Source organism: Oryctolagus cuniculus, chromosome 18 (assembly GCF_964237555.1).
Source record: "Oryctolagus cuniculus chromosome 18, mOryCun1.1, whole genome shotgun sequence".
Classification (NCBI taxonomy): Eukaryota; Metazoa; Chordata; class Mammalia; order Lagomorpha; family Leporidae; genus Oryctolagus; species Oryctolagus cuniculus.
Window position 1 is genome coordinate 69,244,234 of NC_091449.1, and position 17,623 is coordinate 69,261,856.

The 17,623-nt window shown below is 60.9% G+C and overlaps 1 protein-coding gene across 3 annotated transcripts; it reads right to left on the bottom strand.

The window, feature by feature from the left end:
* Positions 1 to 1,004: 1,004 nt before the first annotated feature.
* Positions 1,005 to 16,372, bottom strand: LOC100342351 (sulfotransferase 1C3). 3 transcript variants are annotated; one of them, XM_070062847.1, is made up of 7 exons: positions 16,254 to 16,372; positions 12,787 to 12,955; positions 7,984 to 8,198; positions 7,285 to 7,411; positions 7,109 to 7,203; positions 3,879 to 4,059; positions 1,005 to 1,218 (listed from the first exon to the last, which is right to left on the bottom strand). In XM_070062847.1, the coding sequence occupies exons 1-7, from the start codon at positions 16,263 to 16,265 to the stop codon at positions 1,103 to 1,105; spliced, it is 915 nt and encodes a 304-aa protein (XP_069918948.1). In that variant the 5' UTR covers positions 16,266 to 16,372; the 3' UTR covers positions 1,005 to 1,102. The 3 variants fall into 3 exon arrangements, with proteins under 3 accessions (XP_069918948.1, XP_069918945.1, XP_069918949.1); XM_070062844.1 differs by having other exon boundaries at positions 7,038 to 7,203; XM_070062848.1 differs by lacking the exon at positions 16,254 to 16,372 and adding an exon at positions 14,229 to 14,331.
* Positions 16,373 to 17,623: the final 1,251 nt, after the last annotated feature.

Genomic DNA, 17,623 nt, shown 5'->3' on the forward strand with positions numbered 1-17,623 from the left:
CGAGGTGGCCCCGTAGGGAGCTCCCTGCTCTCCCTGGTGACGGCTGCAGGCCGGGCACCCCTCGGAGCGGGGCTGGTGTCTAGCACAGCTGACGTGGGGCTGATGGGCTGGCAGGTGGGCTGGTGGCTGGGTCGTGTTCCTTGGCCTCATGGAGCCGCAGCTCATCACTGTACTCAGAGACCTGGGTTCACATCTGTTCCGCCCGCCCGACCCTCCCTCAGCAGTGGGAAGTCGTGTGTGCCTTAGACTCCTCCTGGGGAGCCGGGGAGCCAGTCCTGCTGGGGGGAGGGGCAGCTCTTGTCTTGGGGTGATGTCACCACAGCGCCTGTGCCCCCAGAGCAGGTGCAGACAGAGGAGGTGAGGACATGGTGAGTGAGGAGGGTCTCCCCAGCAGCTCAGTCCAGGGTGAGGCCTGGGTTGCTGTGGCCCTGGTGGGGTCTTGAGTTCGGGGGAGGAGGTGAGCTTGATCAAGGCCAGCGCACTGGCAGGGCGCGGGAGTGGATTTCCACACAGAATGGGGTACCTCTGCACTAAACAAGGCTTTCGCCTGGAGCTGGCTGTGCCTCAAGCCGCACACGGGGACCGGCGCATTCTCCTTTGGCCTAAGCCAGCGTGGGCCGGGCTTCAGAAGAGGCCTCTCTGACACAGGCTGACATGGTCAGGCCTGCTGGCTCACTCTGGGGCCCAGGGTGCCTCAGTACCCCCAACCCTCCGCTGCAGTTAGAAATTCCCGGAACAGCTGCACCACTGGGATGAGGGCCTCTGGGGTTGGCAGCATGGCAGGGAGGGCCCCTTCCCACCGCGGCCCCACTGCTGGCCTTTGGGCCCTGGAGGGAGGGTCCGGGAAGGCCATTCTCAGCAGGCTGGAGGACGAAAGGGCTGAAGGCCAGCAGCCCAGGCTCTCAAGGGATCGGGGTTCTGGGGTCTCAACCAGAGGAGGAGGGACGCGCGAAAAGCAGGTGGGCCGAGTCCCAGCGGAAAAGAGGGGCCCAGGCCACGCTGAGGAGGGGTCCACACACATTTTATTGCCAGGCCAGGGAGACAGCAGAGCGTGGGCGGTCAGGAGGCCGGGCCCCAGGGAGCAGCAGGGCGGGCGAGGCCGTCAGTCCATGCTCCAGGGCAGGCAGACGCTGCAGTCGCTCATCTTGGCCTGGTACACGGCGTTGAATTTCTCATTCTGCTCTGGCGTGAAGTGCTCCTGCCAGTCCCCCACGACACCTGCGGGCGGGGGTTGGGGGGGCAGAGGGCGTCAGCCGGGGCTCAGGGAAGCGACACTGCAGTCCCAGGGTCCCCACGGCTGCAGGCACACGGGTGGGGCGCCACTTGGGACGCCCGTGCCTAGTGCCGGAGCAGAGGCCTGGCTAACGCTGCACTCCAGCTCCTGTCAGTGCTCCAGAGGCAGCAGGCGATGCCGGGCCAACCGCTTGAGCCCTGGCCACCCAGTGGGAGGCCCACATGGAGCTCCTGGTGCTGGCTTCGGCCCGGCCCAGCCCCCGCTGTTGCAGGCATTTGTGGAGTGGACCAAATGCAGCAGAGGGAGCACCCCCTCTTTCAAATAAAAGGAAACATAACTAACAACTAAACGGTGGCGATGAGCTAGGGTCAGTTTACTGAAGACAGAGCTGTGCCTGTGGCCGTGGCCTCCCTGCAAACCATCACGCAGTGACATCCTCAGAGCAGGGCACAGAAGCAGACACTGACGGGGCTCACCCACCAGGCGAGCACGGCAGGCCACCAGCAGCGGGCAGGGGCAGCGAGGCCAGAGCTCCCCAGGGGCCCCAGGGAGCAGGCCTTTGCTGGCCGCCAGACTGACAGGAGGGATGTGTCTGTTTCCACCCCCCAGGCTGGGAGCTGGGCTCGGCGGCCCCAGGAAATGAACCTGCCGGTGGCCCCTGAAGGGTCAGTGGCGTGGGGGCTGAGCCCGGGTCCTCGGCCCAGAGCCTGTCCTGAGAGTGGCCTGGGGGCCTTTGCCGAGCCACCCTAGCTGTGGGCGTTGAGGGGCTGGCCCTGACTCCCACATGCAGGGAGCGTCGCGGTTCCACCGCGGGTTCAACATGGACGGAGCCAGCCCGGAATGGGGTTCTGGTCACTGCAGTGATGGGCTGGAGGTGCTAACCTCCTGAGGCGGCCCCCGCCATGGTGAAACACCATCGGGCACCGGGTGGTACGGCCAGGAGCCCATCTCCGCGTAGTCTACACCGCCACCAGTCCCTCCGCAACTTCTACTAATAGCGGATTGCCCAAGAGTGCAAAAGCCAAGCTGGTCGAGGGGAGGGTGGCCTCTCCGTGTCGAGAGGTCCTCCTGGGACAGGTGTTGTGGCACAGGGTGTCAAGCCTCTGTCCATGCCAGCATTCCCTATCCAAATCCTGGCTGCTCCACTTCGGATCCAGCTTCCTGCTAATGTGCTTGGCGAAGCAGCGGTGGCCCCGGCACCCACGCGGCAGACCTGGAGGAAGCCCAGGCTCCTGGCTTCGGCCCGGCCCGGCCCAGCCCTGGCCGTTGTGGCCATTTGAGGAGTGAACCAGCGGATGGAAGACCTCTCACTACATCCGGATATACAAGAAGTACCTCACTCTGCCTTTCAAGTAAACAAATGAATCTTTTTCCAAAAAAAATCTTTTTCGAAAAAAGAAAAACAAGATTGTTCCAAGGCTGCTCATGGTTCTCGGAGACCCCTGCCCTGGCTGAGCTGAGCCGGGGACCTCCCCCTGTAGGTTTTCTTTACTTTTCAAGATTTATTTTATTTATTTGAGAGAGTTACACAGGGAGAGGAGAGGTCTTCCATCCGCCGGTTCACTCCCCACATGCCAGCCCCGGTGGGGCCAGGCTGAAGCCGGGAGGCGGGAACTGCAGCCGGGTCTCCCACGCGGGAGGCACAGGTGCGTGGGCTCAGCTGCGCACGCGCCCACGCGCCAAGGGCCCTCTCCCTACTGCTTCCGGCTGGGCTCGGGGAGGGGGCCATGGCGCCGACCTGAGGAGCACGCAAGCGGGGGTTTCGACCCCGAGGGGCACTGGGCACTCGCCACCAGCCCTGAGGCGCTGACCCGGAGGCGCCAACCCATGAGGGGCGCGCGACAGTCACCGCCGGGTCTGAGGTGCTGGCCTCCGAGGGCACGGGCACTCACCGCTGACCCCGAAGGGCACGGGGCACTCACCGCTGACCCCAGGGGCACGGGGCACTCACCGCTGACCCCAGGGGCACGGGGCACTCACCGCTGACCCCGAGGGGCACGGGGCACTCACTGCTGACTCCAGGGGCACGCGGCACTCACCGCTGACCCCAGGGGCACGGGGCACTCACCGCTGACCCTAGGGGCACGGGGCACTCACTGCTGACCCTGAGGGGCACGGGGCACTCACCGCTGACCCCAGGGGCACGGGGCACTCACCGCTGACCCCAGGGGCACGGGGCACTCACCGACGACCCCAGGGGCACGGGGCACTCACCGACGACCCCAGGGGCACGGGGCACTCACCGCTGACCCCGAGGGGCACGGGGCACTCACCGCTGACCCCAGGGGCACGCGGCACTCACCGACGACCCCAGGGGCACGGGGCACTCACCGACGACCCCAGGGGCACGGGGCACTCACCGCTGACCCCGAGGGGCACGGGGCACTCACCGCCGACCCCAGGGGCACGCGACACCCTGGCGCCCGGGCTGCCCCGGCAGGGAGCGGAGGTCGGTGTCCCTGGGAGGGAGACTCTCAGGCGCTGGTTTCAGGGGACGCCCTCCTGGGGCTCCGGGAGGCGCTGTGACCTCGGGAGACGGGTCCCCTGCTAGCCAGTGGGGGGCTGGGAGCGGTGGCGGTGACCCTGGCTCCGGGAAGGGAGGGAGGGCTGCCGGTGGGGCTGGCGACGACGGGGCGGGCCCTACCTTTCCGCAGGAACGGGCTGCGCGCGGGGTCCATGATCTCCCTGGGCACCAGGCTGTAGTTGGCCGCCCTGCTCTGGCGCATGAAGGAGAAGCTGCTGTGGCCCAGGATGAGGTCCTCCTCCTGCACCCCCAGCGGGCGCCCCAGAAACTCGCTGAGCTTCCGGAGGGCGCGCCGGGGCTCCTGGACTCGAAGGGAGAGACCAGTGAGGGGCCGAGGCCTGCTGGCCGCTCCCCAGGCAATCAGCACAGGCTGTGCCGCACGAGGTTGGAGAGTGCCGGGGCCCAGGCATGAGGCACTCACTCACGCCAAGTCAGAAAAACGGAGTGAAAAGTCCAGGATATCGAACGTCCCGTGTGCGGTGGGAGTTCCAGTGTGTGAAAGCAGAGTAAGCCCAGAGCTGGATGGCCAGGTGGGTGGGTGGACAGACGAGCAGACGGTGCACACATGGGTGGGTGGTACACAGATGGCGGTAGATGGTTTGGTAGACAGGTGATAAATGCGTGGGTGGTTGGTGGTAGACACAAATAGATGTGTTGTTAGGTGGCTTAGAAAAAATTTTTTTAATTTGAAAGGCAGAGTTAGAGAGAAGCAGAGAGGTTTCCTGTCCACTGGTTCACTCCCTGTAATGACTGCAATAGCCAGGACTGGGCCAGGCTGAAGCCGGGAGCACCCTCGGGGTCTCCCACATGGGTAGCAGGGGCCAGGCACTTGGGCCACTTTCCACTGCTTTTCTCAGGTGCATTAGCAGGACGGGGGGTGGGCGTGGGGCAGCTGGGCCCTGAGCCCATGCCCATATGGGATGCTGGTGTCAAAGGCAGCACTTAGCACGTTGTGCCACAGCGCCAGCCCCAGCTTAGATTCTTTTTTTCTTTCTTTCTTTCTTTCTTTTTTTTTTTTTTTTTTGACAGGCAGAGTGGACAGTGAGAGAGAGAGACAGAGAGAAAGGTCCTCCTTTGCCGTTGGTTCACCCCCAATGGCCACTGCGGCTGGCACACCGCGCTGATCTGAAGCCAGGAGCCAGGTGCTTCTCCTGGTCTCCCATGGGGTGCAGGGCCCAAGCACTTGGGCCATCCTCCACGGCACTCCTGGGCCACAGCAGAGAGCTGGCCTGGAAGGGGGGCAACCGGGACAGAATCCGGCGCCCCGACTGGGACTAGAACCCAGTGTGCCGGCGCCAGCTTAGATCTTAAAACGCAGGTACTTCAAGGCCCAGACCACTGATGTGAACTCCCATCACAGCGAGGACGTGGCTGCGGGGTCCCAGAGGTGCAGGATCAGCCCGGAAGCTTGAACGTGCTACCTTCCTGCTACCGAAGACCGCGCTGTTCTGAGTCAGCGGGTGAACTGCGTGGGGACACCGTCTTTCCCCACTGGAGGGCCCGGTGCAGTCCCAGCTGCTCTACTTCTGATCCAGCTCCCTGCTGTGTGCACCCTGGCAGGCAGCAGGTGATGGCTCAGGTAATTGCATTTCTTCCAGCCACTTGCACTGAGCTCCCAGCTCCTGCCTTCATCATTGCTTATCCCTGGCTGTTCAGGCATTTGGGAGTGAACCAGAGAGTGGAGAATCTCTGTCTCTTCCTCTCGCCTTTCAAAGAAAATGCAAATATATTTTTAAAAGGTACATTTTTGGGCCGGCGCCGGCGCCGTGGCTCACTAGGCTAATCCTCCGCCTTGCGGCGCCGGCACACCGGGTTCTAGTCCCAGTCGGGGCGCCGGATTCTGTCCCAGTTGCCCCTCTTCCAGGCCAGCTCTCTGCTGTGGCCAGGGAGTGCAGTGGAGGATGGCCCAAGTGCTTGGGCCCTGCACCCCATGGGAGACCAGGAGAAGCACCTGGCTCCTGCCATCAGATCAGCGCGGTGCGCCGGTGGCAGTGCGCCAGCCGCGGTGGCCATTGGAGGGTGAACCAACGGCATAGGAAGACCTTTCTCTCTGTCTCTCTCTCTCACTGTCCACTCTGCCTGTCAAAAAAAAAAAAAAAAAAAAAAAAAAAAAAAAAAAACAAACAAAAAAACAACAACAACAACCTGATTTGTCAGCCGAGGTCCTGGGCACTACAGCTCAGCCAGAAGGGAGCCACAGGGCTCGTGCCTCGTCATTCCCCGTGAGGTGCTTGTCCCCCCACTTCTGAGCACTTGCTGTGTGCCAGGTGCTGCATGTGCTCCAGGGACAGACAGGTGCTGCCCAGTAAAGTCCATGTGCTAGAAGGCGCGTAAGATAAGCAGTTTTGTGAAGACAGGAGGGGACTCCAGCCCCCTCTCACACATCTGCCAGCGCCTAGGCTGGGTCCAAATTTGTGAAAGCATCATTTTTAACTTCACAGTGACTTACAATTAAACATCAGTCAGTACACAAATCCTGAAGAACGAAGCTACACATCACTGTTTTTGTGTTAAAGAAATGAAGGCTGGCATTGAGAGATCTTTCAAGTACTTCAGAGAATCTGGCCACAGATCTGATTAGCCATCCTACATCCAGAATCTCGGGGAACTGAATTCTGCACCCAGATGAATTTGATTGGGCAGGCCTGGCCTCAGCTGAAGCCACTTGTAGTCATTCTGACGTCTTCAGGTTAGAGAGAGGCACTGTCTGACGATGGCTGCTGTCCCCTGAGAGTCAGGACATGCATGTGTGGCGATTCCTACCCTCCAACGAGTTCTGACTCCCGAGCACGTGCCCAGGGCTTGGGATGAGGCACGAGGCCGGCCGTTACAAGCACATACGATTGGTCTTTAAGAAAGGGGCTTGACCGGGTAGCTCTAGGCTACAATCTCCCCGTCTGTGTGCAACACCAGAAGAGCACTGGCTGGGCAGAGAGAGCTGGCTGAGCAGGACAGAGCCTACGTGCTTTGCTTGATGATTGTGGGATACCAAAGACAGATTGAATTTATTAACACAATTAAAATGCATATAGAAACTTATCTGAGTTTATAAATGGAATCGAATACGAACTAAAGACTTCTTTGGTGGATAAACAGAATAAAATTTGTACACTAAATGTAGAACTTGGGGAGAATAAGGGCTTGAAGTCACTACAGTAAGTTGAATAGCGAATGTTAAAATGCACACAAAAGTGGCTCCTGAACACCCCCCACGCCCCCGCCAAATCTCACATGTGTGTAACTACACGAATCACGAGGAGCTGGAGGGCCCCAGCCTACCTGGTGGGCCTGTCCAGAATGTTCCAGAGGGGCTGGGGACTGGGTTGCAGAGCTTGGGGCAGCAGACCCACCTGGTGCAGCTCCTCGTAAGTGACAAAAAGCATGTTCAGATCCTGCAGGAGGCTCAGCCACTCCTTCACGTGGTCAAACCAAGAGTTGTAGAAGCCTGGGGAGAGGGACACAGGGGCTCCTCAGAGGAGGCTGCCCTACCAGCCGGGGTTCCGGGAGGGGCCCCCAGGAGACCCACCTTTGCCCTCAAGGAACTTATCCACAAAATCCTGGAAGGAGCTGGGGTCCGGCAGGAAGCTGGCCATGCGATGGAAGTGGTAAAAGGAGACCAGCACGTCCTTGGGGTGCCGTGCCACGTATACCACCTGTCGGGAGAGCCCTTCTCTGCCTAGTCTGGGGTGATGCTCCCCTCCAGGAAGGGTGGGGGGAAGATGAGGTTGGTGCCAGCTCTGGAGCACATACCTTCAGCGGGTGCCTGACTGCCCTGGGGACCGCGGGCCCAGCCAAGCCCACCCAGAGGTATCGTCAGAACTTGTGCCCTGAGCTCCCTAAGGCCAAGCCTGTCATGACCCCCAGGTGAGTGGGTCCTGCGTGACGGCTCTGGCTGCTTCCACAAGGCCTGGAGATGTCTGCGGCAGGTGTGGGCCTCCCGGGCATGGAAGGGTAGTTTTCCCCAGAGCCATCCACCAGTCCAAGCTGGGTGGCTCCCAGGCCTCCTGACTCTCAGTGCTGGGCCGTGTCCCTGGTCTGGTAGGAGAAGCCACTCAGACCTTCCTCAGCTCAGCCACAGGCTCTTTCCTGCTGGGATTTTGCCCATTGCCCCCACCCCTGTCCTCTGGGCAATACCCCCAGAGCCCGTATGCTCCGAGAGCCTGGTCTCCCACTCCTGCTTCTGATCCTGGGGTGCTCAGGAGGAGGGCAGTGGCCTGTCCCTTACCCGAGCATTGGACTTCTTCAGGGCGGGGGCCAGGGCCCTGGCTTGCAGGTGGGTGGTGAGCAGACGGGGTCGGGCAGGGTCCATCTGGGCCAGGAAGCCTTGGAAGGAGATGTGCTCCAGCCAGGGCATGCGGGCCCAGCTGGGGCAGTGGTGGATGGGCCTCAGGTCGCCCTCGCAGAAGATGAGGCTCAGGATCTGCTGCATCCACGTGGTACCTGTGAGGCCGCGCGGGGAAGGTCGGGCCGGGGTGGGCCGGGAGGCGGCAGCTGGCCCACACGCACAGCTCGTCAAGCTCTGGACCTGCGTCACGGTTCCTCCCGTGAGTCCCAGAACAGGCCCCTCGTTTCCACCCGAGACCTCGTCAGCGAAGCCTGGGCCCCGTTTCCAACCACACGCTGCTCACACGTTTGCCAGGGGACAGACCCATCTCTGTAGCTCTGCTCTCCCCTCTGAGACGCGCCATGGAAGGCCACCGTGGGGGTGGCCTGTGACCTGGGCCAGAACCCACAGAAGCCACGGTCGTCCCCCCCACAAGGACTGAGGGGAGCTGGGCTCCTCAGCTTCTCCTCCAGGGCGGGAGCGGCCGGCCCCGCCTAGGAGACTGCGCTGCCTCCATAGCAGGCGGGCTTCTCGCTGGACAAGCTGTGTGGCCCGTGAGTGATGGTACGTATATCCAGATGGCCCATGGCAGAAAATGGTCGCACCTCTGCCAGCTGATGCAACACACACAGCTGAGACCTTGCCTAGGCAGATGAGTTTCAGCTCCGGGGTTTGGAGGTTCACAGCCCCAAATCGGGCAGCCCCCCAGGTCTGAAACCCGACGAGGAAGATGCCTGGAGCCGACGTATACGTGGGTGTGGGCGGTCACGAACCGAGCAGCATGTGTGTGGAGGGGGCCCTGAATCACGGAGAGACGAATGTGGACGAGGGTGCTGTGGCCACGGAGGGACAAGGAGTGCGGACGGAGGGCGCCGAGGCCACGGAGGGACCAGGAGTGCAGGGAGAGGGCACCGAGGCCACAGAGGGACAAGGAGTGCGGACGGAGGGCGCCGAGGCCACGGAGGGACAAGGAGTGCGGGGAGAGGGCGCCGAGGCCACGGAGGGACAAGGAGTGACAAGGAGTGTGGGGAGAGGGCGCTGAGGCCACAGAGAGCCCAGGAGTGCGGACGGAGGGCGCTGAGGCCACGGAGGGACGAGGAGTGTGGACGAGGGTGCTGAGGCCACGGAGGGACGAGGAGTGCGGGCGGAGGGCGCTGAGGCCACGGAGGGACAAGGAGTGCGGGGAGAGGGCGCTGAGGCCACAGAGGGACAAGGAGTGACAAGGAGTGCGGGGAGAGGGCGCTGAGGCCACAGAGGGACAAGGAGTGACAAGGAGTGTGGGGAGAGGGCGCTGAGGCCACAGAGGGACAAGGAGTGACAAGGAGTGTGGGGAGAGGGCGCTGAGGCCACAGAGAGCCCAGGAGTGCGGACGGAGGGCGCCGAGGCCACGGAGGGACGAGGAGTGCGGACGGAGGGCGCTGAGGCCACAGAGAGCCCAGGAGTGCGGACGGAGGGCGCTGAGGCCACGGAGGGACGAGGAGTGTGGACGAGGGCGCTGAGGCCACGGAGGGACGAGGAGTGCGGGGAGAGGGCGCATACAAGGTGGCAAGTGTCTGTGGAATTGGTGAAGGTCATTGGAGCTCAATTTCAGAATAAAAGTTTGTTGTGACTAACCAGACTGTAACAGGGCACAGGAAACCCAGTGTCAGCCACGATGTGGGAACGCCACTGCCTTGCCCCAGGCCATACGTGGGCCCACGCCAACACCATGCATGCCAGCACACATGTGTCTGCATCTCTCACAGTCCTGGTTATTCAGGTCTTCCATGGTTCTTCACCTGGTGTGCCAAGGTGTCCATCAAAATGTAGGTCCCACACTTTGGGCCGAGCGACTTCTGGGTTTGCTGGGAGCCTCTTGGTGGGGAATCCTACGAGAGGCTGTGCTGCTGTGTTCTGTGAGCATCAGTCGTGAGTCAGACACGCAGGCTAGACCCATGTGTGCACACGCCGGAGTCCTGAAGCCTGCTCAGGTGTGACACACACGGGCCCCATCCAGTTGAGTCTGATGTGTTTTCCCCAAAATGAAGGTCATGGCCCATTTTTACTGAGTTTATGGCATGGCAGAGAGCGAGGCTGAGAGTTAAGAGAAAGATTTCAATGGCCCACCTAGGAAAGCCGGACACTGCTGGGTCCACGGGTCCCCTCACCCCAGGCACCCTACGGACGCCTGAACCTGGAGGTGCGCTAAGTTTTGTCATAGATATTCACATCTACAATGAAGTCTAGTGTACCGATGAGTCTGGTCTCTGCTTCTCCCCTCCCTGGCCTGCAGTAAATGGGGCCTCACTGTTTTGGGGGTCCTTCTTGAAGCCTCCATGCAGGCAGTGCAGTGCTGTCAGAACCCTCTTTCTAAAGCTTGCTGGCTCTGTGGCCACATCTGCCATGTGCGGTGCAGCGGCACAGCCGGCAGGAGTGCGGCTTCCGGCTCAGGCTTCAGATTACAGAGGGTTCTCGCCAGGCTCCAACGGCTTCATGCTGTCACCTTACTTGTGGGTTCCGGCCCTCAGCCTTCCCACCTGCAGGAAGCCCTTCGAGTTCCCCTTGGGGACGTCCAGGTTGCAGGTGTCGCTGGTGAGCTCCCAGGCCACTGCTAACTGGAACAAGGGGGACTCGGACGCTGGCACTCTGATGGCCACGGCGGGCCGGGCGTGGGATTCCGCCACACTCCTCAGAACAGCACAGTCTTTAACATTGTTTAAAATGCATTTGAGAAAGAATGACACAAAGGTCTCGTAGAGAAAGAGAGCGCCCGTCTGCTGGTCACTCCCCAGATGCCTGCCACAGCTGGGGCTGCACCAGGCTGAAGCCAGGAGGTCCACCCAGGCGCCCAGGTCTCCCTGTGGGCGGCAGGGATGTGAGTACTTGCGCCCTCCTTGCTTCCTTCCAGGGTGCCCAACGTGCGTGTGGCCCGTGTGGCGTCTTACCCGCTTGGCCAGACATGGGTCCCAGTGTGCAGCGTAAAATGTATGGATTGTCTGTTTCTGGAATTTCCTGTGTAATGTTTTCAAACGGCTAACCTGGGGGTGGGGCAGAACTGAGGCTGAGGCCTCTTGTGGGTGTAGCACGTTCTCGCTGTGTGAGGGTGCGTGCACCCCACAGAGCCGCTCGGGCCTTCTGTGAGAAAGCTGAGTGTTTTTCCAGGAGGGGCTCAGACCCCAGTTTCTTGTGTGGTCATCTTGTGTGTGCTGACTTTATAATTCAGAAGGAGAAGCACAGGCTCCGTGGCTGGGCCCCGTGTCCGGCGCAGAGCAGGCCATGTGTGCTGTTCTTGGGCCATTGAGTTTCCTGTACTGCAGGGTCCAGGGAGTGGTCAGCAGGCTCAGGAGGGCTGACCAGCACAGGGGTGCACCTACAGGAGCTATGTCATGCCCTACACAGGCTCAGCCTGGCAGCCCACAGGCGAGGGGCTGAGGTGGAGGATGGGTGGGCTGCTCCCTGTATTGCAGCACCCTGGCCCGGCAGGTGGGAGACCCTGACCCTGACCTCTGACCTTGACCCTCTGGGCCAGCTCCCATTGGTAGAAATGATGGGTTCCCTACTGACCTTCTGGAACATTCTAGCCTGGTGGTGAGGAGGACGTTGTCAGGAACTCTAGCCACACGGTGTTCCAGAAGGTACTGGAAGGTGTGGAGTCCCAAGCGACTGCCCTTTCCCTGGGGTCAGCTTTTGGACGTCACTCAGTCCCCGTCAGGTGCCCGACAGCTGGCTGATGCCCACAGTCCCCTTTCTTAGCTTGTTGGCTTCTGGAATAGAAAGGAGCCCTCAGCCCCTCACCATCTCAGAAGTCGCAGTACATGTAGGTTGCAGGTCAGGCTGGGGAGGAGTGAGTGGGCACCTGTTTCTTGCACCAGGAGCCAGGACGTGCCCAGCACAGCCACGGCACAGCCTGGGGGTGGGGGTCCTGTGTAGAGGCCGGGGCTGGCCTTGGCTGTCCAGGAACCACAGCCCCACAGGGGCTAATCCTGGACAGCCAACAGGGAATGCCCGCCCACAGGCCAGCCCCTGGGTGTGGCCTGGAAGGAGAAGGGGATGGGGAGAGTGGACCAGCGATGGGTGGTGGAAGCACTGGTGCACCCTGGCATGCCCCCCCCATCCCAGCTGATCCCCCAGCTTCCAGCTCAGATGGGCAGGGCTGCTCTTCCTGCCACTGCACACTGGACTGGGGGCAGCTGTCGGACTCCCTGTCTCTGGGGCCCTGCCCTTTCTAGATTCAGGGTCCTGCCAACACCAGGCTGGCACTGGCCGGCATGGGATGAAGGGGGAGGGCTGCAAACCCCGCTCCCCCCAAGGCCCAGGGAAGGCAAACCCCATCCACACCCAGAATAGCTCCAGGGGAAGTCAGAGTTGATCCTGCCAACCAGGACTGTGGACGCACCACGCAACACCGTCCCTAGCAAATACCCAGGTGTGTGGCATCACACACACACACACACACACACACACACACACCCCACCTGGCTCCAAGGGCTGCAGAGGGGAGGCTTGCTGGTGGCTCGAGGCAAGGACACTGCAGGGCTGGAGCAGAGCCCCAAGGCCACCAGGACTCTGGGGGCTCTGGAATTGAACATCCCAGACTTGGGCCAGAGAGGCAACCCCTTGGAATTGTGTGGGGAGGGACCTGAGGGCAGGGTGGACGGAGGCCTGGGGGTCGGATGGCAGGAACAGGGCCCTGCCTCGCCCAGCACCCACCCAACTGCCCCTCACCTGACTTGGGGAATGTCGCCAGCAGGACATCCGTGTCCTGGAACTGGAAGGCGCAGGCGGCCTGCAGGGACTCTGGGCTATGCAAGTACCCTGGGAAGCAGATGCCGTCGAAGACCTCCACGGAGTCCAGCTCCCTGCTCATGCTGGCTCTAGGCTCTGTCCCAGCGCCCTGAGGGGAGGGGTGGGGTGGGGCAGGGGATGGGGAGAGGAGTCTGTGACTCAGGGGCCCAGCCAGGCCAGCAGGTGCCTGGGCTCCGCAGCACCTGCGGTCAGGATGTTCACAAGGTGGCTGCCAGCCACTGTCCTGAGTCCCAGCTGCTCCCCTAGGGTCGTCCCAAGGAGCCTGATTAGCCTGGCCTGTCCCGTGGGGCAGACATTGGTCTGGGCAGTGACGCTGGCCTCCTGGTACCTGGCTCTGTTAGGTAGGAAGTTAGAAATTAGCCCAGGTGTGCGAGAGGGGTCTAAGGAAAACAAAGCATCTGACGCTCAGCTTGGAAGCAGCCCAGCATTTTATACCACCAAGTCCTGCGCAGACCACAGTAACCTCACAGGGGCTCCCAGCCTCCCCGAAGGAGAGCTCCCCAGGAGAACCCTATCTGCGGGGGACCACGTGGGTTACCCAGCCTGATAACACTGGGCAAGAAACCTCCTAGCCTTCTTCCCTGGCCGGCAGCCTAGGGGAGGCTCCTCCACCCAACCCAGGTGCCCCCCCAGTCTGACAGCTCTGAGTAGTGACCCCTGGGGCGAGCTTCACCTAATTCACACTGAGCAGCCCTCGGTCCTAGCAAATACCCAGGTGTGTGGCATCACACACACACACACACACACACACACACCCCTGGAGGAGGGGATCGAGGAAACACTGAACCCCGTGGCCTCATAAACCCCAGTCTGAACACAGACTGCCCGGCTCTCCGCTGAGCCGCCTGGCCTGGCCTGCCAGGTGCATTCTCTCGGTTTAAGCGTGCAGCCTTGCTTTCCCAGCCTGACTGACTGGACAGTCTTGGATTCTGTCTGTTTGACGGATGTCGCACCCTGTTAAACTTTGCTGCCTTGTTCACCACTGCTGTGTCTCATGTCTGAATCCTTTTTTGCCCAAAGACAAGACCCTATCCCACCCATCTCCGCTGGCAGCTCCTGTCAGGCGAGGGCCTGCTGCCCGTTTGGCCCCCAAGCCTGTGGCCCCCTGTTGGCCAGGATTCCACAGCTGGGGCTGCAGGGCAGCGGACAGACCCATGGGAGAGCTTGGAACTGCCTGTCTGCAGACCGGAAACCTCAAAGTAGTGGCGGCAGATTCTGTCCAGGGCGCCCCCCTCCCAGGAAGACCCCTTCTCCTCCAGCAGCTGCCCGGATGGGGGTGGCACCGTGCGGCTGGGGTCCCGGAGCAGCCCCCTCGCCAGTGCCCTCCATGCTCCCCACGGCCCTGCCAAGCCCCCACTCACCACCAGGTCCTCCTCTCCGGCCAGGCCCTGGAAAACGTGGCTCACCCACGTGGGCTGTTCCAAGGAAGCTCCACCCTGAAACGCAGGGCCAGAGCCTGCGAGCAGGCACTGGGATTGGGCTGGGCTGGGGTCAGGGGACCTGCGGGAGGGGAGGAGGCCCCTCCCCTGGCCCCTGGGTGCCAGCACCGCGGGGGGAGGGGCAGAAAGGAATCCGCAGAACAATGAGGGCTGGTGCTGGGGTCTGGTTTTCTTCTAAATGTTGGTGTCACATCACACCAACTGCGTGCGGTGGAGTTTCTTATTTCTGTAAATACACCGCAGTATGTCATTTCACCGAACAGTAAAATCTGTGAAGGAGCCCTGGGCCCACTGGGCGACTCCAGCTGCCTGCCTGGTGGCCACAGCCGGGCCGGGCGCGTCTCTCTCTTCCGGATTGTTTAGTTTCTCCGTTTGAAGCCGTCACTCACTCCCTCGCTCACGTCCCAAGCATCCCTTTTGTCTCCACTTTGCTGTGTCTTTGCTTTTTCCACTCTCACAGTGTTAGTACCCAGGCACACTGTCATCTCTAGCGCCTGTCCTGTGTGCACACGGCACCCCTGGTACCCCTCAGCGCCTGTCCTGTGTGCACACGGCACCCCTGGTACCCTCTCAGCGCCTGTCCTGTGTGCACACGGCACCCCTGGTACCCTCTCAGCACCTGTCCTGTGTGCACACGGCACCATGGTACCCTCTCAGTGCCTGTCCTGTGTGCACACGGCACCCCTGGTACCCTCTCAGTGCCTGTCCTGTGTGCACACGGCACCCCTGGTACCCTCTCAGCGCCTGTCCTGTGTGCACACGGCACCCCTGAAACCCTCTCAGCGCCTGTCCTGTGTGCACACGGCACCCCTGGTACCCTCTCAGCGCCTGTCCTGTGTGCACACAGCACCCCTGAAACCCCTCAGCGCCTGTCCTGTGTGCACACGGCACCCCTGGTACCCTCTCAGCACCTGTCCTGTGTGCACACGGCACCCCTGAAACCCTCTCAGCGCCTGTCCTGTGTGCACACGGCACCCCTGGTACCCTCTCAGCGCCTGTCCTGTGTGCACACGGCACCCCTGGTACCCTCTCAGCGCCTGTCCTGTGTGCACACGGCACCCCTGGTACCCTCTCAGCGCCTGTCCTGTGTGCACACGGCACCCCTGGTACCCTCTCAGCGCCTGTCCTGTGTGCACACGGCACCCCTGAAACCCCTCAGCGCCTGTCCTTGTGCACACGGCACCCCTGAAACCCCTCAGTGCCTGTCCTGTGTGCACACGGCACCCTTGAAACCCCTCAGTTGCTCCCCGATGTGTGACTGCTGCCCAGACTCCTCTCCCGTCTCCAGCTCCCCCGCCCCACTTTAGACTGCAGGAGTAGCACCCCCCCAACACAACTTTGCTATGAGAGGGAGGTGGAGCTGGCGATGGTGTGGTGCCAACCCAAGATTAGCAGACCCCTGCTGGGTGGGGTCCCGGCAGTCTGCGGGGAGCGGAGCTCTGCGGCCGTGACCATGCGTGCTCCCTCTCTCAGGGCCGCCTGGCTCTGTGTTTGGTTAGGGTTTGTAGGCTGAGTCTGGGTGGGCTCCGACAACTTTCACAGAAGCACTGTCGGAGAAGAGGCACCCCCCCCCCAGGGTCATGTTTGCAAAGGTGCAATGTCCTTGTTTCAGAAGCCATTGGCGGGGCGGGCCCGGCAGGTAACGCTGCTGCCTGCCTCCCCACGTGGACGCTGGTTTGAGTCCCAGGTGCTTCACTTCTGATCCAGCTCCCCACTGATGACCTGAGAAAACCATCGGAGGATGGCCCAAGTGGTTGGGCCCCTGCACCCACACTGGAGACCCAGGTGAGGCTCGTGGCTTCAGTCTGGCCGAGCCCTGGCCATTGCGCCTATCCAGGGAGTGAACCAGTGGGTAGGAGATCGTCTCTGTCTACCCCTCTCTGTGTCTGTAACCCTTACTTAAAAAAGTCATTACACGTTGTCCCCCGAATCTGCCCATGCGCTCACCAGCCGTGGCATGTTATTCGATGTCCGTTTTGGAGGAAGGCACAGCTCCTGGGCGGTGCCGCTTTCCGCAGTGAGCACTGTGCACCCGTCAGCTCGAGGCCAGTGTCCTCCTCAGAGGAGCCGTCTGGATACAGGTCTGGGCCAGGCTTCTTCGACAGCTCTGGGAGCAGATCAGTGGATTACGTCAGAATTCCTAAAATTCTAATTACAAAACAGGGAACAGGGCGGGCGTTTGGCACAGCAGCCGAGACACTGCCTGGGGCGCCTGCACACACGCTGGAGGGGCCCAGACGCAGTAAGCACTCTGGCCTCTGCTGATGTGCACCTGGGCCCCTGCCAACCACCTGCTCAGCCTGGACGCAGTTCCAGGCTCCTGGCCTTGACCCAGCCCAAGGACATTGCTGGGGGCATCTAGAGTGAATCAGCAGATGGAAGATCTGTGTGCTGTGGTGTGTGCTTCTCTCTTTCAAATAAAAGTGAAAATAAATAAAAGCTTATGGGTTCATAAAACTGCTGGTCAAAGCAGAACAAAGTTACTCACATGGGCTGAGTAAACCATGAAGGATAAATTATAATTTTATGGTTCCTTTAAAAATGTTACTGGTTCTTTGATGTCCTTTTTTTTTAAAAAAATTATTTTTTAATATCTTTGAAAGAGTTACAGAGAGAGGTAGAGACAGACATAGAGGTCTTCCATCGCTGGTTCACTTCTCAAATGGCCACAGTGGCTGGAGCTGAGCTGATCTGAAGCCAGGAGCCAGGAGCCAGGAGCTTGTTCTGGGTCTCACATGTGGGTACAGGGGCCCAAGGACTTGGGCCATCTTCTGTCGCTTTCCCATACACATTAGCAGGGAGCTGGATCGGATTCAAATTGTCACCCAGATGGGATGCTGGCACTGCTGACCAGGGCTTTACCCTGCTATGCCAAAGCACCGGCCCCAAATGTCACTCCTCTGGGTATAAAAAGCTTCCCCCTTTCTTTGTAAGCTATCGATGATTCATAAAAAAATGGTAAATTATGCTTTTGTCAACAAACTTGAGCTGTTTTCATTTTTCTACCTGATATCTCCAACCTGAAAGCTATCGAGTATTTCTGACTCCATGGCGATGCGGGTTTTCTGGTGAACTCAGCAGCAGCCCACCCTCCTTGGCTCTGGCTGCAGTGCGAGTTCAGAGCGACGTGCAACCGGGCATGGCCTTGTGCAGGCCGACTTTGCGGCCCGGATGCTCACGAGGCCTTTGAGATCCTGGCTTGGGATGCAGGCGTCACTTGTGGGCACCACTCCGCTTCCCAGCCAGCTCACTCCTAACGCACCTGGGAAGCCAGTAGATCCTGGCCCAAGAGTTTAGGGTTCACTGTCCTGGCTTCA

Bases quoted from the DNA above. Each gene is read 5' to 3' on its own strand.
- LOC100342351 (XM_070062844.1), bottom strand. The intron at 8,199-12,786 runs GTGAGGGGCAGT...GCGGCCTCACAG, and splicing joins GGCGACATTCCCCAAGTCAG to GTACCACGTGGATGCAGCAG. The intron at 4,060-7,037 runs GTAGGCTGGGGC...CTTCGAGTCCAG, and splicing joins ATTCTGGACAGGCCCACCAG to GAGCCCCGGCGCGCCCTCCG.